Source organism: Taurulus bubalis, assembly GCF_910589615.1.
Source record: "Taurulus bubalis genome assembly, chromosome: 1".
NCBI classification, from domain to species: Eukaryota; Metazoa; Chordata; class Actinopteri; order Perciformes; family Cottidae; genus Taurulus; species Taurulus bubalis.
The window spans coordinates 30,269,595-30,296,126 of NC_136589.1; the positions used below are offsets into that span (position 1 = coordinate 30,269,595).

The 26,532-nt window shown below is 41.2% G+C and overlaps 1 protein-coding gene across 1 annotated transcript in view; it reads right to left on the bottom strand.

The window, feature by feature from the left end:
* Positions 1–26,532, bottom strand: part of st3gal3b (ST3 beta-galactoside alpha-2,3-sialyltransferase 3b) — a gene marked incomplete at both ends in the record, with an annotated part of 35,328 nt that overhangs the window by 4,662 nt on the left and 4,134 nt on the right. The window contains 9 exon segments of the mRNA XM_079227032.1: positions 1,345–1,491; positions 12,546–12,732; positions 12,961–13,056; positions 13,150–13,213; positions 16,967–17,061; positions 21,226–21,318; positions 22,618–22,660; positions 23,919–23,960; positions 24,453–24,515. Of these exon segments, the coding sequence (XP_079083158.1) occupies positions 1,345–1,491; positions 12,546–12,732; positions 12,961–13,056; positions 13,150–13,213; positions 16,967–17,061; positions 21,226–21,318; positions 22,618–22,660; positions 23,919–23,960; positions 24,453–24,515 (830 nt within the window).

Here is a 26,532-nt window from a genome sequence, read left to right on the forward strand (position 1 = left end):
AAGGGGCATTTGTTGATTAACATTTGTTTTATACTAACTGAATCATGTTGACAAAAGCATGTGCAGTATCATCATTTTCAGACCATTTTGAAACCAATCACGGTTTTTAACGCAAGTTCAGAGATGCATGTCTGATCCCTCATGTATTTGCTTCCCTCCCTCCTTTGTACCTCCGTCTTTGTTCTGCTCCACCGCAGCTAACTGACTTTGAGCACTTGGTGATTAACTATTACGCAAAACCCTGCAGACCCCTGCTACGACACCGTGATCTACAGGGTTGAACTGTGCTTCCTAACCGCCGAGGGCAGCCAGAGATCTGGGGGGTACAGAGGCTGTGTGTGGATGTTGGAGAACAAGAGGGGGGTTGAAAAAAAGTGGGTGCAGAAGAAAGAGTGGAGGGAGGCCCCATTTAAATCATTACCCTGATTTGCAGCCCTCAGGGTAGGTGGAGCTGAGCCAGCAGCTGGCCAGCCCCCTACTGCGTGTTTTAATACTCGCGCACACGCATACGCACACACGCTATAAACTACGATGGTCAGAAGATAGACAGGAAAGTGTTCTGGGGAAAGAATGTGCCAAATCATACAACTCGGCAGCCTGTATTGTATGAGACAGCACTACAAACACCCAGACACAAATGTGCACACACAAATGGCCAACACACACACACACACACACACACACACACACACACACACACACACACACACACACACACACACAAACACCAGATGACCACATGTTGAACACATGTTGCTGAGTGGAGTTCATGCAGGGGTGTTCTGGTGGCCCCAGAGGGCAGAGCTATGGTGATGCACGCCTCATGTCTTCTTCAATTCTCAAACAATATTTTTCACCACCCAACTTAATAATACTTAAATACAAACAACATTACTTTATATTTGTCTGCCTTGTACTTCTGTTGTTGGTCATCAACATATGTTTGTGGTTAAAAACCTACTCCAGAAACAAGATTTAAGGCACAAATACACTAATAAGTGAAATACAACTGAAGAGCAGATCCTATACATCTTGACAAAAAAGTATATTCCAATTAAATGGCTTTGGCATATCTGATCAAATGAATGCCTTCAGAAACATTTTGTATGTTTCCTTCCACCAATTGTGTAAAAAGACAAATGTGTGATTGAAGGGCAATGCCGTCGTCAGACAACCTTGGCTTCAGAGTAATATGGCTGATATCTGTGCTGTGTGTAGAATATAAAATGTAAAACACTTGTTCGCTGAAGCATATAGATTTCTCCGTTTGGTTGGTTACACAATCCAATTTATGGGTGTGCGCCTTTTTCATGACTGCTACATTGATGCCTGCATGTGTCTTACCCCTTTTCCCATGAGGCCATTGTTGAAGGGCAGTCCTATGAACTGGAAGGCAGCCTCCTGGATGAAGTAGGGATTGAGGATTCTCATCTCTGTTGGCTCCCGAGGCACATAGTGAGCCACCGACTTCCAAAAACCCTCTGTACCCCTCTGAAGTATTGGCAAGGAAATGGATAGTAACATAGGGAAAGAAGAGGGGAGGAAAAACAGAAGATTGTGAATTAGTCATTGTCAAGATAAATACTGCACTGTTTTTCTCTGCAAGGTCAGAGCCATGTGCAGAAAACACAAAACTAACATTCACATGATGGTGGACAGCCAACTGCAATTTGCCAACTCAACATCAAAGTGAGATTATCCTCTGTAACACTGACATAAAACACAGAAGCCAACCAGAAGCCAGACCCCTACTAACATTGATTAGGGAAATGGCTTTCGGCCTTTAATGGATGAAGTCAGGGCAAGGGGTTCGCAGGACATCAGTAATTACGACTCCTGGTAGGAAGAGAATCAAGCAGTGGGGGTGAAGCTGCCCTGGAGTGTAGAGTGCTTTACAGTACTCCTCTTAGAGGTTTCATTAGTTGTAGTGGAAAAGGTTGGGGTCTGATAAATATGAAGGACGGTATCATTTCAGCACTATATCGTTATTACATTTATCCGTCTCCATTTTGAAGAATCAAACACTGAAACAAACGATGCCATTTTTTCCCCGAAAAAGGACATCCAACATATGTTCCACTGGGGGACAAATTAGTCTTTTATCAGCATTGGGGGAGACACAACTACTCCAAAGAATGCACGGTAACTCCCTATACATCAAGTATTTGCCATTATTGTCTCCCTATCATACATCCATGGGTTAATATGGCATTTGAAAGGAAATAGTTCAGATCACGCCTTAAACTGAGGGTGTTCTGCGAAACCTCCCGTCTTATTTCACGAAGCAATCATTATCAGTCATTAGGGCAACCTGTCAGACAATCCGGCAGAGCCATCTCAAGATTATTATGCAACTCTGATCTGGATAGGGGAGATATCTAGATCATGCTACTGTAATTGTCACAATCAAACCTCCAACAGATATGTCCCCTTTACAGCAGTACTTCCAATGGTAAATTAAATGGATGTGCTACCAACGCACAGTGTGAGTGACTTCCTAAAAGGCATGAAGCCAATACGGTCAGCATGTAAATGGGAATCACCTGTTCAAATAGTCAAGAATCAGCAGAGCCGCCTTTGATACAGAATGCACGACTGTGCGTGTGTGTGTGTGTGTGTTGGCAGAGGCAGTAGCAACAAGTCTCCTGGCTTTGTGGCTTCAACAGTGGCGGCTCTTTTTGAACGTGGGCCCAGCTCTGTGCCTTCAGCAAGCTGCGACAGGAACAGCAGCTCATCTCTCCTGTCAACACAGCTTGTGTTTGCCAGGAATCTATTTAGCCGCGTTGTTTGGATGTGTGCGCGTCTGTGTACACCAAATAAAAGAAAGTGATGCATTTTTTTCTTTATTCTAGGAAGGAGAGAAGCTAATGACACACAACACACGCCCCTCGCTTTACACAGCAATGACCCAACATGTAGGTAGTCACGGGGTGGGGATCTCTTTGAAGGTATTCAGACAAATGGCAAAGTACAGGTGGTTTGGAGAAATGTAAGAACAATTAGGAGGTTGTGGGCACTGTTATGAGTTTAGAAATGTGGGAAGTTGCTTACATAAAAAAAAAAAAAAAGTCACCAACTCAAACCATCCGTTAGGATCTGGACAAGGGAGGTCAAGTTAATGATAACACTCCATCCTCATTTAGCTCTTAAACTACTCCAGAGGAGCTGCAAAGTGAGTTTTAATAATAAGCCGTATCTAGTGAAACAAAGGTTAAAACGAACGTATACATTATGAGCAACAGTGGAACCTTTTGTCAAAGACTTAAACAACAAAAAGTAGTTTAAAGCAAATAGCCTCCAGGGAACAGGATGTGGCTTCCACTGCGGACTGACCGCTAAGCTCTACACGAGTGTGTATTAGTTTGTCAAGAGAAACATTGTTGAGCCAGTGGCATTTGACCATAAGAGAACAGGAAGCTGCAGAGTGCTGCTCCACCACGTACTCACCAAGCCCTGACACACACACACACACACACACACACACACAGTGTTTGGGCTCTCCATGCTGGGCTATGGAGAGAGGAAATGGCTGTTTCCCTTCTTCTATGACAGTTTTATGGATAAATTGGTCTGGATTATTAGATTTAAGTGAGTGCGCAAGGCCGTGTGCTCCGATAAAGCACCTGTTAAAACAACCTTGACCTGGGAAAGTTAATTGTTTGCAATACAAGGAGATATACCGTAGAGAGGTCGACATCACTCAGTCCGAGGCAAGTAAGCCGAGATGTTACAATTCCACTTGTGTTGACATTAGTTAAGTTTCCATCCAAATTTATCCCAAAAGAAAAATGTGAAATGATGTGCATTTCCATCCACCATTGTTATGTGAATATTAGGAGTTGGGGTACAGACAGTTGGTGGCACTAATTATCCAGTCAGGTGCCATTGAACCACTATCAAGAGACCAAGAAGAGGGCAGAACAAGATGATGTAATGAGAGCACCATTTAAACCTCAAACTAATATAAACGTTGGAAAATGTGATGGAAGCATGGTTAACATAGAAAATGTCAATTTCATTGCTTTGCTTCCAAAGTGGATTTGGTACAAAATCAGGTAAATGCATCACTGAAAGCACACCAATAGCATAAAAGCACTCAGTTTCTCTTTCAGTGTTGTCAGTTAAAAAAAAAAAAGCTTTGCAAGGACTAAGTATATTTGTCTTGTGAATTCACAGCTGTAGGGAAATCACAGCTATACAAACCATCACTTAAGGAGCTTAAAGCACAGGATCAGAGCAAGACAATGTCAGAGGGCGAGGACAAGACCTACTGTGAGACAAGTGAGGGATCAAACCGAAGGAAAAAGTGATGTGAACTGAGATATAGTAAAGAACAATGACATGAATGCTAAAATGGAAAAAATAACTATACCGTATTTTCCCCTAATAGAGCTGTGCTAAAAACATCTAAGCACAATTAATGTCATGTACAAAAACTACTAGACATTTAAGAAGATAACGATGAGCTTGTGGTGGCGGAGACTTAAATTATGCTGGGGATAAACATGACGACATGCATTCTTTACGGTTGCAGCAAACAGGAAAAAAAAAAAAAAGTGTAAAATACCTAAATAAGAAACAGGTTGGTTTAGAGCCTGGACTTATCATCCAGCCTTGCGTTTATGGTTTTCAGTGTGGTTTGGTTTCAGTGAGGCCAATGAAACTTAACTAAGCATCAAACAAAAATGGCTTTATGCATTAAATGAAGCAGATAGCTTAGTTTAAAAGTTCCTGGGGGACAATGTGAAAAGTGTAGAAATGTGGAGCACTGAACAGAACTGTAATATGAGAGGAAAGAACACAAACTTATACATTTGCTAGATTACTACAGGTGGCTTTAAAAGCCTTTCAGTGTAAACAAACACAAACAAACTCCGCACTGTCGGTCAAATGTGATTACTGTAACTCCTCATTATCAGGCTGCTCTAATAAGTCTTTTAAATCTCTCCAGTTCATCCAGAATGCTGCAGCTCGTGTACTAACAAAAACTAAGAAAAGAGAATACATTACTCCTGTATTAGCTGCTCTGCGTGGGCTCCCTGTAAAAATCAAGAATTACATTTAAAATCCTTCTCCACACATACAAAGCCTTAATTGGTGATGCACCATCATATCTTAAGGAGCTTATAGTGCCACATTACCCCACTAGAGAGCTGCGCTCACTGAATGTGGGGCTACTTGTGGTTCCTAGAGTCTTAAAAACTAGGATGGGAGCCAGAACTTACAGTTATCAAGCTCCTCTTCTGTGGAACCAGTGAAAATTTTTTTTCTGTTTTTTGGGGAGTTTTTCCCGATCTAATGTCCTAGTACAGGGATGTCGTATGTGTACAGATTGTAAAGCCCTTTGAGGCAAATTTGTGAATTTTTGATTTTGGGCTATACAAAATAAATGGAACTGAATTGAATGTAATAAAGCCAGACAATCTTGTCACCAGATACAGTATATGCCTATACACCTATTCTCATGTGTTCTCCAGAATAATCTCATAATACGGCTAGAATGACACAGATGTCCGTCCTTCCTCGACAAGCAGCCATCCAACAATTCAGCTCTATCTGGCTGTCTGAGAATGTGGTTGTGTTTGATGTTCAGGGAGAGGATGACTCAAACGAGATGGACTGGGTTCCGGAAGGTAGATTTGGAGCAATTTGGAAACAAAAACGGCAGCCCCGAACTGCTAACGATCACAATTACGGTTGTTCTGGAGGTCATTAGCACTGTGTACATGTTAGACCTTTGAGTTTACAAGTTGCAGTGTCTCACCACATAAGTGCTCCACTGAAGAGGAACCATTTCAGGAAGAATGTTGAAAATAGCTGGTAAATGCTGAGATGCGCAGCAGGGGATTGCGGTTTCTAAAATCAGAGAGGTACAATTCTATACAGCTTTGGTTATTTTATTGCCTTTTGTTGCCAGGAATCTGAAGCATTTGCCAATTTGCCTTTGCTTTTCTTAACACATACCAAGACATCTGCCCTCATTGAGGTCACAGTGGTTTCTCTTTTTGTGGCTTCTCCTAGGATATCCAGTGTGTGAAACCCTCGTCTCCACACGCCCATGACGACAAACATGAAAACAGTGCCAACACTTGACAGCATTGTTACCCTGAAGACTGTTCATGTCTTCACTGGCAGGGCCTGCTGGCATCAGACTCAAAAAACGAACGAATCCCTCTGGTGACCCATTTCTGACATGTCAAACTTCCTTCAACTTGCAATAAAGCCAACATCCATTGCATCAGAAGTTAGAACACACTACGAACAGGAACCCAGAGTACAGGTCTGAGTGTTGGTCATTATAGGGCAGGTAGGTGAGTCATTTTTGAAACACAACACTCATGGTAATCAGTGACATCCGGACCTTATGTTAGTCACTTGGATCATGTTCAAAATCCATGTTTACAAGTATGTAAATGTTTATGAATACATGTATGCATGCTACTTTGGGCTTCTGCACAGATGTTTAGACTTAAAATCGAGACATATAGCTGTTATTTCTGTCCTATGGTGTGTCTTCAATGATAGAGTTAAAATGACATGTCTAGAAACTGGAAAAACCTAGTTGTTACATAGAGATTAACACTAGAAAATGCTTCAAAACAATATGCAAGCAGAAAGGAGATTTGGTAATTTCTCAGTGATGTGAAGCAATGGGCTATTGTGATAATGACTTGCTGAATTTCTGCCATTGCCCAAGAGATGTGAAATGTTTTTAAAATATTGGCTTCACTACAATATTTTGATATTTCTGAACCCCCGTCTGTATTTCTATTAAAGGAAAAGCAATCTCTTCCTCAAATTGTCTCAATCCATCATTGATTTCTCTGGCCTTTAGAGAGCAGGGAGAGCTCCTGTAAACAAACAGGAAAGATAGAACACCGGCACTCCACCTTCGAACCAGTGTTTACCACCGGCTGTATATCTTTCGCCGGCTCTGTTTGAAAATATCCCCGCATATACAAACAACTGCGGCTGTGTGTGCATGAACCGTGAGCGTGTGCTGTGCATGCGGACAAAATAGAGAACTACACAAATAGGTAAAACAAGAATATCGACAATTGTGGAAATCGAGTTTGAGCACATTTGTAAACAGTATGTAACGGGCAATCAACCAGGCGGCTGCGTATGTGGGGTCGGACTTTATCGCAGAGTGACAAATTTGAATCATAATCAAGTAGACCTGCGATAATGAGGGATTGGGGAAGATGGAAGCCCTGTGGTGCTGCAGTATAGCAATTGTATATGTAGTAGAGGGCTTCACTGATCTAAAATGCAAGACACGTTCAGCAGGAGAGCTGCGTCTGCAAGTCTAAGATCTGATGAGGACCATGATCAGGTTTGCAAATCTGGACTGCGTGTGTGAGTGAGTAGGAGTTTTTGAGTCTGTGTTTGTGAGAGTGTACAAAACACTAAATAACAGATTGGTAAATCGGCTCTGTAATTTATATTCTGTTCAACCATCCAAGACTGTGCTGTAGGCATTTGAAAAAGGCACAATAGCGCAGGATTGTCAAGCACTCTCACAACTGGCTGGATGAGTCACTTGCGGCTGCCAACAACCGTGCACCACCCACTAACCTTTTAAAGGAGAAGAAGAAAATACACTTTCTTTCATAACCGCAGAAGGAGAGTGAAAAGGTTTTGCATCCCTTGCAGCTGTAAATGAGCAGGTTACACAAATAAATTCCGTGCCGGACCAAGACGCGTCAAAGCTCCCAAAGGACAGCTAGCCTCAGCTACATTACATCTCCCACTGGGATGGACTGAAGCGGGAGCGATGCTTGCTGCTACTTGGTGAGGATATCCTGCCGTTTATCCCAAAGTATGTACCATAACTCTCACAAAGTTACCTTTTATTGATTTGATTTAGATACCTGTAAAGAGGGGAAAATAGTTAAAAACATGAAATTGCATGATTGGAGCTGTATCATCAAGACTGGATTAAACATTTTTTTGATTTTTTTATTGCGTTTAGGAGATAACGACCAATTAACCTCTTAGGGGCGTGTCTTGTTTTTCAATACTTTTTTAAAGAAAGGTAATCATTTCAGCATTTGTCTCTGCTTTTATGCTACTTTTGTGCTCAAATCTACAGGACACTCCCTTTGAAGGATTAATGGCCGAGCATAACAAGCTTTTAAATTATAACATAAGAGCTATAGTAATTGAATTAATCTAAATGATCATTTAAATTAACCTGCCAGTCCTGAAGCTCGCATTCTTATTAGAAAGGCTAAATTGTTGCGTGATAGATAGATAGATAGATAGATAGATAGATATGAATGATACGGGCAAAAGAACACAGACATTGGACAGAGGAAGATTGGAAAAAAGTGTTATGGACAGACGAATCAAAGTTTGAGGTGTTTGGATCACACAGAAGAACATTTGTGAGATGCAGAACAGGTGAAAAGATGCTGGAAGAGTGCCTGACGCCATCTGTCAAGCATGGTGGAGGTACTTTGGTGCTGGTAAAGTGGGAGATTTGTACAAGGTAATAGGGATTTTAAATAAGGAAGGCTATCACTCCATTTTGCAACGCCATGCCGTACCCCGTGGACAGAGCTTGTTTGGAGCCAATTTCCTCCTACAACAGGACAATGACCCAAAGCACACCTGCAAATTATGCAAGAACTATTTAGGAAAGAAGCAGGCAGCTGGTATGCTGTCTGTAATGAAGTGGCCAGAGCAGTCACCAGATTTCAACCCATTGAGCTGTTGTGGGAGCAGCTTGACCGTATGGTACGCAAGAAGTGCCCATCAAGCCAATCCAACTTGTGGGAGGTGCTTCAGGAAGCGTGGGGTGAAATCTTTACAGATAACCTGAACAAATTAACAGCTAGAATGCCAAAGGTCTGCAATGCTGTAATTGCTGCAAATGGAGCATTCTTTGACAAAAGCAAAGTTTGAAAAACAAAATTAATATTTCAAATAAAAATCATTATTTATAACCATGTTAATGTCTTGACTATATTTTCTATTCATTTTGCAACTCATTTGATAAATAAATCAAATGAGATTGAACACGAAATTGTCTGGGTGACCCCAAACTTTTGAACGGTAGTGTAAGTGAAGTCAATTGCCCAGGAAAAATTTAGATATAGTAGTATATTTCTAGGATAGTAAATTAACTATTGCAGATGTATATAAAAAAGACTAACCAGTCAAAAATGGAATCTCTGCACATCTGTCAGTTCTTCCATATCATCAAGGCTGACCAAACACTGTTTTTTTTTTATGTTCCCTGATTTTTAACCTATGAGAAACATTCTTTCCTCCTCAGCAGATCAAAGAGCGCTGAGTCGGACGCCAGGGGCCAGATCAATTATCCCCGAACAGCCATTTCCACTGTCCTCTCCTTTTGACATACCAGACAAATCTGAGCCCTATCAAAGGCTGAAGAAGCCATCAACCAGCCAAGCAAGCCATTTTCCTCCATTTTACTTTACCGTTACCTTCCACTGCTCATTTTATTTTCCCCAGCTATCATCTCTTTAGCCCATTTTACTTGATCCTTTCCATCTAGCTTTCCTCTATTCTCTCAACCTTTAATCCAACTTCACATTATCACTTGTTTCAGCTTGACATCGTATGCCGTTTCCACACCCTATTATAATGATACTGTCCTTTCCACTTTGTGATTTTGATAAATGTCACCTTGTAAAAAGCCCAGCTGGCAGTTGCTCCCTCATAGTCACACAGCTGCACTGGATAATAAAGCAGGTTTCCCCAATTATTGGTTGCCATATTAGACCGAGGCATCCCTCACAAACTGAGTTTAGATATTCGGCCTGTGTACAATCTTTAAGGATTTTAAAGTTGTATTTTAACTGTTTGGAAACCCCTGGTTTAGCCCATTTGCGCCAACAATAACAGAAAGCGTATTCTATATAATTAACTAAATTTGCAGTTTCAAACCCTTTTCTGTTATTAAGTGTGGCTTCAGCTGCAAGGGGTCATAGACCCCTGCAGCAAGCGCACTTCATGTTCTCCTGCGGGCTTAATAATAATAATAATAATAATAATAATCATAGTCCCACAAAAACTTTGGCGCGTATCTCCTCCCGCAGCGTTGCCAGCACATGCGTCAAAATACATCAAAACGTGCGGCCTGATCGGGAATCGTGTGCTATGACTTTTCTAAGAGATTCGACCGGCCGTTTTCCCAAAAAACGGCGAGAAATTGTCCCATTCACTTAACTGGGGTTTCGGCATGAAGAGAGCAAAACAAACTAGAAAATTTCACAAGAAATTTTGAAAGTGTGGCTACTACTGCTGTAAGACGTCGCAATATATATACATTACCGGTAGTGAGATGTGTTATTGAGGTACATTATATATATATGAGGTACACACACACACACACACACACACACACAGTACCTCAATAACACATCTCACTACCGGTAATGTATATATATTGCGGCGACATTTGCCTGAGAAAAATACGGTATTCATAATTTAGATATAGTAAGGGCTAGTACTGTATGAAATAAACATGTTTTACACATCATTCAAAGGTCCCTAAACTCAAAATGTCCAGCATATCTATGATTCCTAAATTGACTCCACACAGCTCTCAACATGGCGATGGCTGAGATGACGGCTAGCAGGTAAGAGTTCTAACAGTGCAAACAACGACGGTTGACCGTGCCGACAGAGCTCACAGTGTGTACGAGCGTTATGAGGGCAGTGTCGTCGCTGCTCTGTACTGCGGGCACACACACTGCGACTCATGTGCACTAACATGCACCCAGGGCTGTCCCAACTACATTAACAAAGCACAGAGAAGCTCAGCTTACAACACACAGAGGGAGAGGGACTTCATTTGCTGCTAAAGAGGTTGTTTACTGCTATAATAATGCTCTGAAGTTTGAATTTACCACTACATTCTTTTTTTTTTTTTTTTTCATACATACATACATACATACATACATACATACATACATACATACATACATACATACAATGTGCTAAATGTGTAAAAATACGGTTATGGTTCTTTATAATATAACAACCTTTATTTTAAGCATTGAGCTCCCATTGTCCTAGAGTTGAATAGACTCAAAATAATCTCCGAGATACTCAAGACTGTTAATCGAGAATAATATGAAAAGTGCTCATGAGAGCTTTTTTAGTGTCAATAGATAAAGTGGGACACAGGGGTCATTAAATATGACTGCCTGCCTTCTGTACTTAGAAAGATAAAGGGAAAGCCAGCTCTGTCGTTCAGTTCAACCCTTGCGATTAATTCACATCCACTGAGACAATCATACAGTTCTGAAGGACACACAAAGGATTTGTTAAGAGGTAAATTAATCACTTATATGGATCAAAACGCTTAGACAGAATAATTCCTAGACAAATGCCCTTTAAATAATTTGCTTAAATACATGCTAACATATGGAAAAACATTTTAAAACTGGTGGGCTAGCGTTATTTTTTTTGCTTTACTTCCTTTACTCCCCAATTGCCTCACAGACAGTAACCCATCTGCTTTCCAGCTGACTACCTGAGGCTGTTACAGCATGCACATTGAAATCAATGAAAAACAAATGTGCAAAGGGAAACCATCTGTGCTTGAAGCTGCCTTCGTCAAGTGGATCGATAATGCCTGGTCACGTAATGCCCCCGAAATGCGAAACTCGGCCGATCCTGTATGGTGCTGTGCCACCGCAGCACGGGCATTCACATGTAGAAAAACGGCCCCCCGAGAGCGAGGAGCCACGGCCAACAGGCACCGTTCCTCTGCATGCACCGCACACACTGCAGTGACACATAGCTAAGCAAAAACCAGCATATCCTCACGCCAAACGAGCCCTTGGTGACGGAGAAGGCAGAAGAATTTGCAGTAAGCCTATAAATAGCAAGGCTGTCCATAGCATTACTTTACTACTTTGTAATAGATATACTAATGTCAACTAGATGGCAATCTTGATGAAAAATAAAGAAAACCTGGATTGATAATCATCCGCATATAGTGATCAATTTGACCCGGACGGATATAAGCCATTTCCACTTTATAATTATTAGTTCAGCAACATCAAAACATGTGAGAGAACTCATAATATGAAAAAATGGCAAAGTATCATGCAGAAAATGACCAAAGGAAAAAGAAAAAATAACTTTTGTGCTAGTTGCTGGTATTTCTTAATAGTCCTTTTCACATTACGCAATCAAACATCTCAAAATATCCCCATTATAGTAAGAGTTTCATGTTCTCCGAACTCTTTTAAAAAGACATTTTGCATTTCCACAGGAAGGAATGTACAGAATGTGATCAGACTGCTATGTTCTGCGAAAACTAAATACATAACTCAGACATTCTGACAGAGATCCAGAGAAATAGAAATGATCTGCAGTGCTTGCACGCCAAGTGTATACAGGCATAATGTGAAAGAATCCTAAATTAGAAAGAGAGCCTGCTGAAACACCTATGGTGTTCAGTGGCTGTGAGGTACCATTCCTATATATTTTGGGATTGTGCGTTTCATAAGTTAAAGATTTTCACTTTCATTCCTTAATGATTTAAAAAGCATTCTTACCAGTTTCTCCTTAAAGACCATCTGTCTGAGCCACTTGAAATCCAGTGGTTTGAAGGCGGAAAAGACAAATAGTGAATCTTTTTCATAATTGTCGGGCTTCTGGATAGCGCCCTCTGGATAGGTAATCCTAATGGTGGTTTTGGTCCCCACGTCTTTGCCATAACCGCTTACCGGAGCTTCATTCAACCTGCCAGAACAAAAAAAGTGAGTGGAATTTTGTTTAGGAAAATTCCTTGGCACAGAAGGGAGTTTTTATTGATTCATCATCTACCGTTTATGGACTTAAATCAGGTGTTCTTTAAATTAGGGTGTATTAAATATCACAAATGGTATGGATTCCTTCCCGTTGGTATCGTTTTTCCTTGTGTATTGTATAGCTTATATATATTACAAATTGCTCAGACATTCATCTTACCTCACTACGACATCGTAGTCATCTATACGGGAGCCCAAAGACTTGTTGAACAGGATTCCCCCATTGCCTACAATGATGCATCTTTTACAGCCGAGACTGCAGGGCAGGAGGGTCAGTTGGGGACATTAGGAAGTTATGGATAAACAAAAACAAGAACACCTGTTGATGTTGGCGAGTAGCAATAATTACCTGTCCAGTTCCTCTCCAAGTCCATAATTTTTCATGGCAGTTAAAATGCTGTCTATGATTCTCTCTGCAGAGACAAAACAAAGAAATAACTTGTATTAGGTTGTCACATACACTGCACGTCTTACATGACCATACCAATTGTAAATAGTTGTGCAGGTTATTTTATTGCCCACAGCAATTTGTTATGAATGGGAGACTGGATAAATACAACTAGTGTCAAATCTCGACCAGAAAACAATCGTCAGGGTCTGTCACTGGAGCAGTGCATCAGTTGAAAATCACACATGAGGTGATACCAATAATGAAAACGAAATATTTGAAAATCTGAAACTGAGGGAATTGCTCGTTAAAAAGACTAACAAACTGCCAAGGACTTGGACATACCACTAGAGATATAGCAATCTAGGTGGTCTTAAGACAGTTGGGAGGAGAACACCTCTCTCCGTTTATTCAGTCACAGATAAGGAGTGACCAATCAGCCTTCAGGAATACCAATGAAGGGATTATGGAGAGAATAAAGCTGTTGTGTTCTTGAGGAGTGAATCTGGGAGAAACAGACATACAGGGTTCAGGGTGGTATGCGTGTGTATGTAGAAACTCTCCCATAAAAGCACTCAGAGAGGAATGCTGTTTTCAAACAAGCACATTCTGCTGGTTAAGTGGGCGATGTTGAGCTCGTCTCCCTGCGTGGCCAGCACCCCTCTGATCGCAGGGTGAGAAACGGGGATGTTTAGCCATAGCACACATTCCTGCCATGTTCTAAGGGGTATTCTGCTAGAGTCATGCTGCCTGCATTAGATATGATATGCATTTCTCCCTTCCCCTGACCATTTTTAGGCCTCTCATACTTATATACATAATTCAGAACAATGACATCCTAAATGCGCATATTCAACTGTTACCATCTCAGATCCACGTTACATTTGTAGTATGCGGAAGCACCATAGAAGGATTATTTGGATTTACTGATGACAGTTAATAATTTTTGCTGTATTTGCATCCAACCTGAAAAAAAATCCCTGCTGCGTCAAAAAATGAGGCATTTTCACTTAATATAATGACCATATAGCACATACTAAAGCACATAATAAAAAAGGGGCCAAGAGAAACAGCAAAAAAAAAGGGAGAGTGAGAGCAAGAGAGTTTAGACTGGGGCCTCAAAGCAGTTTGTAAGACATATTACAGCCCAATTCACCCTGGCTAACGACCCTAATGATTAACCTTTTGAGGAGAGGAGAGCAGAGCAACAGCCCATTGTTTGGATGTGGTGTCGATGTCTGGCGTCAAGCATCACCCTGAGCAGCATAAACATAAGGCCGAGGACCACACCTGGATCCAAGCGGGTGAGAAGTGAAAAATCACAATGGGCAGGACTCTCTTCCAGTGGACGACATGGAAGCTAATTATTATAAGTACCCGGGGTAAACATTTCAGCAAAGTATGTCTCGTGGTGGAGCTGAAGACAAATGGCTGTAGGTTCAGACATTGGTCCAACATGGAACTCTTGAAATGACAACAATCTTTACTGGTAACATTGAGGAATGCCGGAAGCATCGTGTAACACAAACACAGACGCATTGTTGGAAAGCATGTAGCCTAAACAATAATAAATAATAATAATAATAATAATAATAATAAAAAAATCATAATGATGAGGGTTATTCAGGCAGGCACTACTGTGATTGATCAAACTAAGATAAGTATATTAATAACTGAACAATCCTGAAACACAGCTGTAGGGACCATGGTGGCATCATGTTGATTACATTGTTGAAGACTGAAAATCTGTAGGCACTAGTTGTCCTTTTGGCCAAATCATGTTCGACCTAACCATATTTCATGTGCGTGCGCGCAACAAATACGTGCATAGTGAAAACACAATGGCCCAGTAATATGATTAATCAATCTTCTGAATAAGCTGATGAGGGCACCACTTCACTTGCAAATAGTTCTACAAATCACACTTCAAGGAGGTTCAATACTCCTTCGTCAAAAGCTTTACAGTCTTGGCAAGACTCTCGACTGACATTTTATTTTACCAATGTATTCATACTCTTGTGCACCTGCGCTCGTCTCACGTTACAAAGAAGATAGCGCAGTGAACTGCATCAACAGTGTGATCATGTGACTGAGGCAGAGCTTGTGTAAAGGGCTGTGATGCATATGTTGAAAGCATTGTGTAAATGTTGATATATTTCATTTTATATATAGTCTGAATAATATTTAACAATTGATGCAAAATATAAGCTTTTACTCAATACTAGTTTTTTTCTTTTTTCTTCTCCGACCAAAATCAACACAGCTTTGCTGCTCTCTACTGTGGTTGATGTGTGCCAAAGATACCTCCACCACCACTCCATGTTCCCAATTTGGAATCCTTTGTGGCGTTCTATTCAAGATCCACACGTATCATCTCTCCACATGAGTACCACTATAAAGGAAAACCGACTGCCATTGCAGTTCATTGAGAAAACAGAAACCAGGTGTAACACTCACACAGGGAGTGCTCTTTTGATGGCAACTGAGACAGTGTGTGCATGTGTGCGTGTGTGTGCGTATGACAGCAGAGAACCTGCCAGAAGACAAAGGTAACATTCACTGTACCTTCTGCTTTTAAGTATTGGAAAATATGTGGCAGAGCATGTCACTGAAGCCAGCTTAATGTTATCTCTTCACTTCCCATGTCATTGTGTTCTAGTTTGATATCTGAAGTGCTGGAGTGTGTTAAGGTCAGGGAACAAGTACAAGCACTGTGAGTGGAAACATTAAAAGTTGGAGTGTTGGGAGACATACGAGTCCCCTGGTCCCAAGATAGAATTCATCTCACAAACAAATGAACATCACTGATGAAGTTATTATTGGGACGAACACAGAAGCCTACGGTGCCTAGACTGTACATACAATGACTACAATATATCCATACATTCTGACCTATGGGCATGGTACAATAGGAGGGTTATGAACACAGAAGGTTATACCGCAGGCTGAGCCAGAGTTTGCGGCCAGGTGAGGTGATTAGCTGTGGAAAGCACATTAACCAGAGAACAATTTAAATCATCACTTAAACCATGACCAAATGAAATGAATGTACCAGCTGCCTATATGTTTTCCATTGGTTTTTGCCCATAGGAAATAGTGAGGAGATATAATGTATTAGACATTGCTTCTGGAATTTCCAATGTTGCACCCATCTAACTTTCTCTCGACTCAGGACAAGCAGAGTAACAAACCTGCCTATATTCTGCCAAAAACACCAGCCACCACCAAATGATGAAGAGTTCAAAGTGGCAAGAGATTGGCATTATCCACTGCTGAACCATCAGAGTAAAACTTTGAAGAGAGTTGAAAGAGAGCAGGTATTTGGACAAAATAACTAGCTTGGTTTCATATCTCTGGGCCGCTGTCCACAAAATGACACTTCAGTGTGGATATCAGGCTACAGGATAACTCATCTCACAAGTTACATCTATGAAGGAGCCCTTACTTTTTATCTCATCACCTTTTGACCCAAGTGTCAATTGGAAACTTAAGACCAAAACTGTAAATCATCTGGGCAATATGATAAAACGCATAAAAAATATAAGATGCAACGCAGGCACAAAAACTGTAACATGCAGGCCATAAAAGCTTCCACACAGCATCTAAACCTCGGAGATACAGCCGCAATAAGAACAGTCTTGGCTTAACACAAGCATGCATGCACATCAGATATAATTTTTTATTATAATTTATGTTTTTATGCACACCATCCTTGACTACATTGTTCAAGAAATGTACAGTAGGATGCAAGGTAACGGATAGAATGAACTGTTCTTACCTTGCGTTTTGAATCCAAATGGAGGTAAGTAATTGGTGACTTTTGCCAGACGTTTGAAGTTCCGATCAAGAAACATGGGTGCTGGTTTCATGAATCTGCAACGAGACGCAGAAAAGAAACAGTAGGAGAAAGTTGAATAATTTATTTTGTTGTGAATTCTCCCACCACACCTTTTTCCCCCTCTCCATAGAGAGACGTTATGGCTTCCCATAAGTCCTGCTCCGACTGGGACAGTAGTGTTGATGACCTGGGCAAAGTTTAAGCCACAAATAGATAAACAAAATGACTTGCTCCACTGACATTAATCTGATCCGCCCGGAGCTTTTTTTTACTGAATTTGCGATGAGAAAGCGTTTATTTTTTTACTCAAACGCTTCTAGATCATCAACCACAGGTCCGATTTAATCAATTGAAACGGCTAAAGTACTGTAAACCCTTGTGAGAAAAGAAACGATGGACTACATATAAAAAAAGATCGTTATATTTTTATAATTACGAAAGCTCAACATGACTGAGCGATTATAACGTTTCACTATTTAGCTAATTTAGTACCCCTAACAATGGATTTTGCTCAAAGTACTACGTCTGTAACGTAGAGACTGTACGATTCTTCTAGTAGTGGGTAGATCGCTGTGTGTAAAGTATTGAAGTCGCGAGCAGCGAGAAAGCAAATGCTGTTTTTTCTGGATTTTTCTCTGTTTTTCAAGGTGCTGCGGTCCCATTGTTCCTCAAACACATCTGAAAGGTCATTTTAAGTACAGTTAGTTCATGTTGTGACCAAGATATAGGTACAAGTTGCTCATTTCTTTATTTCTGAGCCGAAAAACATGATTTTTGGACTGGAAAGGCTTGAAAACATGTCATTGCTTGTGTTTATTACGATTATTATTGTAGATTTATTTGGATGCTTTAGGTCTTAATCTTTCTAAAGAGGTGCAGTATTACTCTGGGGCATGATGGGAAGGCACCAAAAATACAATTAAAAAAAGCAAGGAGTTGCTGATTCTTTAGAGATCATGGATAAAAGGGGCTGGTATTCATATCAAGGTCATATGAGCTGTAGAACACCTGTAGAAGCCCTAGGGTATCCCTATAGGGGGACCCTAGGGCTGATGAGTTAATCCAACAGCATCCCCGACTCCTCCCCTGCTAAAGGCTCCCAAGCATTGACTGCACACACATTAGCATGGAGGCCAAAAGCTAAGCAAGTAATAAAAACTGAGAGGCAGGGAGTGAGACAGAAGGTGGCTACAGTGCATAACCCATCAACATAACCTCTCCACCAAGGCCTGGATCACAGCTGACACACCGTTTTGATACATCTGCTGGGACAATACACTTATGCCAGAATGCTTTTCCTCAAATTAACCGAATCAGAGTGTAAAAAGTTGGTTACGTCTCAAGTATGAAATATCTGTGTGTGCCCAAGACAGAACAGACTGTAAGAAGCAAGTCATTCTTCCACATTAAAAACATATTGACTTCGATATTAAAAAACATCTCTGTGACCAGTGTTTTTAATCCCCTATGAACTGCTACTCCCAGCATTGCCTCTTACTCATCATGTGTTCCTGTATGAGTGTAAGTGTGTCCCCACTTTGATTAATTGCAGCTCTAAAATCAAAAGAAGCCATTTCCTCTTAGTCACGCCTGCAACCCAAGTGCTGGGCTGCGTGCCACTGCTGCAAGTGTGGCTCCATGATGAATGTCTGTTTTTATGACCCCGCTGTCAAACTGAGGGGGTGGGGGCACGAGAAGAGAGAGACAGCCACTCTTGTTGTCTCTTTTCTGACGTTAACATGCATGGCGCTCCATGTGTTTCCGTGTCAAATGTAAATAATCAATCAGGAGACACACACACGCACACAAAGCAGAGAGACAATGCTAGGCGCCTGGGAGCGATCTATATTGAGCTGGTGTGTATTATTTTGTTTGTGCTAGAAGACAGTTACAGAGATTAGCAGAAACCAGACCACCAGCAACATAACCATTGCATCTTGCTGAGGGGCTGATGGCTGTCACACACACCGACCCACACACACAAACAGTTTTTTCCTTCTCACCAACCATAAATTATGGCTCCTATAGCCAACAGACTACAGTGTCTAGCAAAGGCATTTAAAACTGGAATCAGGAGGGGACACACGGACACACACACGGACACACACACGGACACACACACGGACACACACACGGACACACACACGGACACACACACGGACACACACACACACACACCATCCCGCTCCCTTGTTTCTCAACAGGAATCTTGGATAGCTTGTTCCCATAACACTGCCATGGGTTCACAAGAAATATGTGGAGCTCTGAAGCTCAATGACCAAACATGGCAGACATTATTGGGAGGCTTTCCGGTTAGCTCAAAGCTCTTCCAAGCACCCTAATCGGTCTTTGATATCCTCATTATCCTCCAGGTTTAAAGCAGCAAGAGGACTTGAGAGGAGAGGCAGAGTTATGTATGAATCTCTCTCCTCTTCACCAGACAGACAGAGACACACACACACACACACACACACACACACACACACACACACACGATTCATTGACGATTGCAAGTCACTGAGCCCTGACCAATATCAGTCACTGACATCCTGACAAAGCAGAGAGACAGGGGGCTGCTTGTTGTTAAATAAAAAGTCAGGGCTCCCAAAACAGGCAACAGGCAGGGACGCATTGTGTTCATTTCCTTTGCTAGGTCCATCTCTCACTGGCAATATTTTCATAACCGTGCCGCTTCAAGTTCACTGCCAACACTTGATTTAGGGCTCCAATGCAAACAGTTTTTTGGGGGAGAGATAAATCGTATTCTGCAGGGCAGAAGGCTTCAGAGAAGACAAACATTGAGGAAGCAGGAGATGATTAGTGGGAGAGCCACAAGAAGACTCACTGTTAGAGGTTAAGTAGGTTTTATCTAACAGCTGAACTTTAGGCCACACCTATTTTAACAAAATGCTAACAAGGACATTTAAATTGGTTTGTTTTTGCCGGGTAAACGTATGACGCAGACTGAGTTAACAAACAAGATGTTAATTGGTTAACTTCTTTTCAGACAGGACGTGATAAATCACAAACTGCTCGGTTGTGTAGGTTCAACCATACACTTACACTCATGCATACAAACTTGCACAAAGTGCAGCCTTAATTGTGGTCATTGACCTATGTGTGACTGGGTGGAAGGTGGTAGTAATCATTGGGCTCCCGCTGGGGTTTTGTGTTGTACAGAACTTTGAGCCGACACGTGCAGCTGATTAGAGGAAGTCATTAAGAGGGAGGACATTGTTACACACAGTCTCTCAGATAGGTAGAGGGCAGTTTCACAAAACTACTTTGTCTGTCTTGTTAAGCAGCGCTACAATTTACTGCTGACAGCACGGACGATTGTTTATTGTTAGTTTGTCAATTTATTCAATATATACTGTATATATTATGCCAAGTTTACTAATGCATTGGAATTTGGTGTTGAACTGGTATACTGTATTTTTTTAAAGCTTTAAACCTAACTGTGCATCTAGAGGCAATAGATAAATGGGGTTCAATACTTATTCTTGGACTGGGATGGCAAGTTTATCCCATAACTAGTCCTGCATTGAAGTGCCATTAGCTATTGTTCAGCAATGCGGTAAATTGCCCCGCTATTAGCCTAGCTCCCAGAATGCTGCTGGGACAATGCCCTATAGATCGAGCAGAGATGGGCGGCAAATAGAGGCAAATAGAAAAATCAAAAGCCAATGACATCAGAGAGGGCCATGGAGGATTGTGAGGACCGTGTGGGCTGGGTACCAGGAAGCTCATGATGACTCAAGACAGGAAGTTGGTTGGTGTCGTTCACAGAGAAAGCCTCGAAGGCTCTATCGCATCGATAGGAGAAAGATGGAAGACCTTGTACTCGGGTGACAATGGTTCTTTTGTGTAACAGGGGGATCACAGGGACACAGTCAGGGTTTTGTGGTAGGGTAGAAGATTATAGAAACATGATAGAAACTTGGGAAGATTGGAGAAGAATGTACGGTTTCTCTGTTTCTGACTCAAAACCCTTAAGGCCAAGTTGGCTTGAGTGACATCATGCATCTTGGTATGCTAGGGTGACAGTTTTAGATTTTCTCTTGCTGACATCCAATAAAACGATTTGTTTGTGAAGCTTGCAATTGTGCATGTGAAGTTCTTAAAGCATATAACATTTTTAATGAATTCAATGCTCCATGCTGTTATATAGAATTAAAAGGAAGAGTAATCCTTCTCACTTGGGATAGATGGCGGTCATCTTGGCTGCTGCGTATCCTGGCTTGCACACTCCTTCGCTGATGTTGCCATACTTGTATGCCAACTCTGGTGGCCTGTACATTAAAGAAGAGAGGGAGCTATTAAATTAGACACATCGTGGTAACTGGTTATCACTAGCACATTTCTAAGCCTCAAAAACTGAGCTCGTCAAACAATTTGCTTGAGAGATAGGGAGACAAGTTGCTGAGGAAGTTAGAGATCTCAGCAACAACTCAGCAGATCACCTGTCTGTGACAAGACAAATCAGAGGGGCCTTATTCAAATAATCACCCTGGCAGTGCTAAAACTAGAACCTCCCAATTACTAGCATGTCCATTAATAACTTGATGTATGCCATGAATCTAGTTCAAATAAACACGGAAAAGGGCGGGAGGCCCGAGTCTTAACTCCATTCTGAGTTGGCAGTTGTCTGGGGCCTGCTTGTGCACAATTTAAAACTCTTCCACACCAATAGAATATCTTTAAATATGCTAAAATGTTGTTCACTTGCAGCTTGGCCTTAAATAGCCTAAAGCTGGTAAGTGATTTGGTGGGAATGAAATCTAGGGGCCACTTTTCCATCAAGACTACCAGTGGGTCACAAAACTAATTACTGGCTTGAGGATGAATGGCACTATAGTACGCATATGCTCTAATGGAGTAATTAATGACACTAAAGATATAATTTAAGGAGTTGCATTATACAAACTGAACCCATGTGAAAACCTCCTTGAAGTGTGTGCTGACGTAGTGCTTACAGTGTGTGTGCAGAGTGTGGACAGACGTGCCCTGTGAGAGCCAGGGTGGTGATGGGAGCATATGATTATTGCCTGTATGGTAATGGGGGGCCAGAGAAAGGGCCTTATCATGGCAGTTTAGAGCAAGTATGTCAAACCAATTCAGGGAATTGTACACATGTCAACAGACACGCTGACACAATGACAGCTGCGTAATAACTCAATGTAGCATGTTCTCAGCCTGACAAACCACAGCCACTCTGGAATGAAGGGGGAAACACCAATACAACAAATCTGTAAACCCAGACCACCAATTAAATATGTACATTTGTCACCAGGTTTTGGTTAAATCCCTACTGAGTTGCTATGTGTTTATTTAACCAAAATCAAGTGAGATTTATTGGTCAAAGGTTTATGTTTTCATGTTTCCCAATTGATCAACCCAAACCTGTATGAATAAGTAATCATTTGAACAAGCTGTAAAACAAATGTAAACTAATGGACACATAGACTAACTGGGAATTCAGCTGTTCTAAATATAACAAGTTGGACATATCCCACACAGTACATGATGGAGAAATGCTAAAAGTGTTCAATTAAATGACAGAAGGGTTTACTAGAAAAACTTGTACTCACAGTTTTGTGTCTAGCTGCAGCAGAAAGCCCTGCTTATCATACACTGGAGAAAAAAACAACACAAGAACAGAGATGGAAATTACTACAAAGCATAAATAGAAAGTACGGCATCTGGAAACTTTGCATAGTTGGATTATTAGTACTGTTCATCCAATGTACATCATGTCAACTATCAGCTCATTGGCTGTAGTTGCAAACAACCTGTGCATCGTTCACAGGGAAAACAAAATGGCGAATGTAAAAGAAAATAAAGCATTAGAATTAAGGATTTGTGACAAACAAGCAAGGTTAGGAAGAAGCCAGCCAAAACAATCTGTTGAGTTTAAAATAAAGTTAGAAAAGAAGTTAGAGACCACCTATGGACAACCAAAGGGGCCGCCTATAGGTGCCTGGTGAAGCGTTGAGGTAGAAGACAAAGAAGCACAGAGGTAAATATTTATGAAGAAATGAGAATGTCAATCTCAATGAAGTCATTTGAGCATCTATGTTGTATAATCTATAATGATACTTACAGAGTCTATAAAACAGTCATATCAATTCCTGTCAGTAAAATGCTGTAATTAGCATGACAAAGAACTACGTCTAACATGGGCCTTAGTTGAAAGTAGAAAGAGCGTGGAATTACTCCTGTGGTTGCGGATCTTGTCTTCACAAAGAAGCTGGAGGAGAAAGATAAAGAAAAGGACAATGGGAATGCGTGACGGGGGGTTAGGGAAGGATCCAAGCACTGCCCTGGAGGATGGGGACTTTGCCATGGCAGCTAAGATGAGTGAGTGAGTGAGTGAGTGAGCAAGCGCATTATGTTTCAGTTGAGAAGCATAAAGCAGCCAAAGGGCCAATTTGCGGAAAGAGCTTGGGATAAATTAAAGCGGCAGGGTTCTACCAGTAAGACAAATGCTGGTTTGCGGAACCTTAAAGTATTATGCATGAAAACTCCTGCAGACTGCTACACTTGCCAACCATTCGTTACTGAGCCAAGACAACAGAGGGCAGTGTTGTATCACACTGCAGCTTCATGTGAAGGACGATAACTGAGCAAAGGTTAAATTCCTCACAAGTTCTCATGGGTACCAAATTTAGTCATTTATTTGGACTAGAATTTACTTTTCTTCTACCCGAAAACAACGCATTTGATTAAAAAAAAAAAAAATAGAATCTGACTTTGTCAAAGTCTAATTTCTCAACCAAAATGTGGCGGCTGAAGTATCGCAGGGTTTTAAAAGGTTTCATCTTTTTCTTTTAAAAGCTGGAGCGAAAACAAGCATGGGTAGAGGGTTCGGTTGGTGGGGCTGCAGATGTACCTGAGCCTACTATTCGTCCCACGGGGATGTCCGTTTCCAACTCTGAAACACAAAATGGTCAGTTAGCACCTTTTGAGGTCAGTCTGTCATGGCAGCATTGGGCTTGAAAATAATGCCAACTGCAAATGTCAGACATTAGAGAGGAAGAAGAGGAAGAGGGGAGAAGAAGAAGAAGTTAGAATTATAATGTAACCTACTGGGATTAAAGCAACAGAGTCTCAATCTTTATTCAAAGGCAGAACGCCCAATGAGGTGGAAAATTAACTGCAGAAAGTCCCCATTATGTTTTGAGGTTATCATGGCAGAAATATATTGACCGAAAGAACTGAATGAGTGAATCAGCACAAAAATTGTTGGTAGTAAAACCAAAGAAAATTATGATAGGTAGATGAGTGTTCAAAAAGGAAAGCTTTCATTGTTGAGTTAGCAGAAATGTCTATTCCATTAAAAATAAAACCTCAACACCCCAGTGTAAAATCACCCGCTTGTTTGCCAGTCACCCAGTATAAATGGGCAGAGTCTCAGTGCCTCTACCTGTGATTCTTTTCCCTTCAGACCCTTTAGTCAGGACTACAGTTGTCTCTTCTGCATCACTCTCTGAAAACAAAAGGGTGTTAAGATACTGAACAAAGATCATCACTGTAGAGCTGTGGGAGCAATCAGCGAGCGTCAGCAAAACACAGACCGTGGCTACGCACAAAAACAGATGCACACAAAAGGCAGACACAGAGACAAAAACAAACAAAACATCAACATTTTAAAGCTGATCCTCCAAAGTAGGTATTGTACCAGTACAGTATTAACGTGTAGGATTGTAAAATAATTACTTAATACACAAGTCTGACTTAACACTGTTTCACAGGAAGAAACAGCAGTGACTGACTTGCCCTCAATGTAATTAAACATCAAAGATGTTGGGAACTGCATCCTAATGCTTTATACCACATCACCTTTCAGATCAGTCATTATAATTTGTTTTACCAAATAGATCAAACTGAGGACCTTTAATAAAGAATAGGCTTAGCTTCAGACCAAAACCAACACAGGTTTTAGAAAATGTCTCTCTCACTATCAAAACAATCAGAGGGCAGCTGCCATGTTGTTTCAGCCAAACGCTAATAGATTAAGCTCGACAAAACTACAAAGCCTTCTTCAACAGAACAAGCGAAAATAGTGCTTCTTGTGACAAAAAACACATCTAAATCTGCAAATGCAAATTTTCTGAACACAACTGTGTTATTTTAGAATAGGCTGCAAACACAACACTGCCTCTCCATGTGAGGGCTTCTGGCACACTGCCTCTCCATGTGAGGGCTTCTGGCTGATCAAATTCCCCAGTTAGTGAGCATCAAACTCTGTTCCAGCTAGAGGCGTATCACTGATGACCACAAGACAAGGCAATCCCTAATGTTGAAAACCAAGCTGGGTCAGGAATACTTAGAGCACGCTCCTTGAGCAACTGCTGACCTCACTGTTAATCAAGCACTGAAGTGAAATGGGAAAACCGCTTGGAAAGACCATGCATCTTTAAAGATTTATGAGCCAAATGTAAAAACACAATTTTTTCCCCTCAAAATGGCATATGGAGAGTCAATATTAGAAAACAAATGGATTCATGTCATAACAACAACATTTTCATGAATGCATGAATGATTAAGTGTTTTATTTTAGAAAAGCAGTTTAGGGATGAAATCAAGAAGGTTGTAAATTGTGGCTTGTTGGTATAAATGTTAGCAGCTTGGTTGGGGGAACACATTCGTTTCACATTCCGCAGGTGTTTATTTCGAGTGTGATTTAACGCACCCGTCACTAGCCAGAAAGCTGTTGTAAGTGACTGCACTGTTGCTCTGAACTCAAAAGTAAGTGTGCTGCAACTGCTGTACAGCACACCACACTTTTTTCTTGAACATGACAAGTCACACAGGTGTTGGCCAATCTATTTGGAGCACTCGTGAAAATGGGATAGTGTGGGTTCTATGTGTTAAACAGCTCATTTACATGTGAAATCCTCATTTACATGGAAAAACAAATGTTCAACTAACCAAGTGCTCCATCCACACTGCACTCCAGTCACAACAATGTGGAAAACAGCTAAACATTGTTTGGTTGAAAAAGGACAAAATTGTTTTACTTAAAGCTTCATTGTTGACCTTGGAAATAATAGTTTCACACAAACTTCTAGGCACAAGGTCGTAATACCACAGTATATTTCCCATATACTGCCAATGTATTTCCAAAACACAAAAACCTGTTATCTCGTGACCAAAATACCAAACTTAGGGGATGTGATAACAAGTGAACAATTTTGACAGAATGCCAATCAACTTATATTGTACACAGGGAAATGTAGCTTCTGCAGTTAATCCATCCTTGTATAGAAGTGGGCAGCTACTATACAGCTGCCCAAGGAATAGTTTGGGGGTCTGTTTTCTCCAGTGCCCAGGGTGGCAACTAGCACCTCTGCAGGTACCAGTCCACCCTCAGTACTTGGTCGGAACTTGAGCCGACGACACTCCAGTTCCAAACCCAAGCGCCCACAGACTGAGCTACTGACGCGCTAGCATGAATACAGATCAACAAACAGTCCGTACTCGCACAACAATACATTTATTTC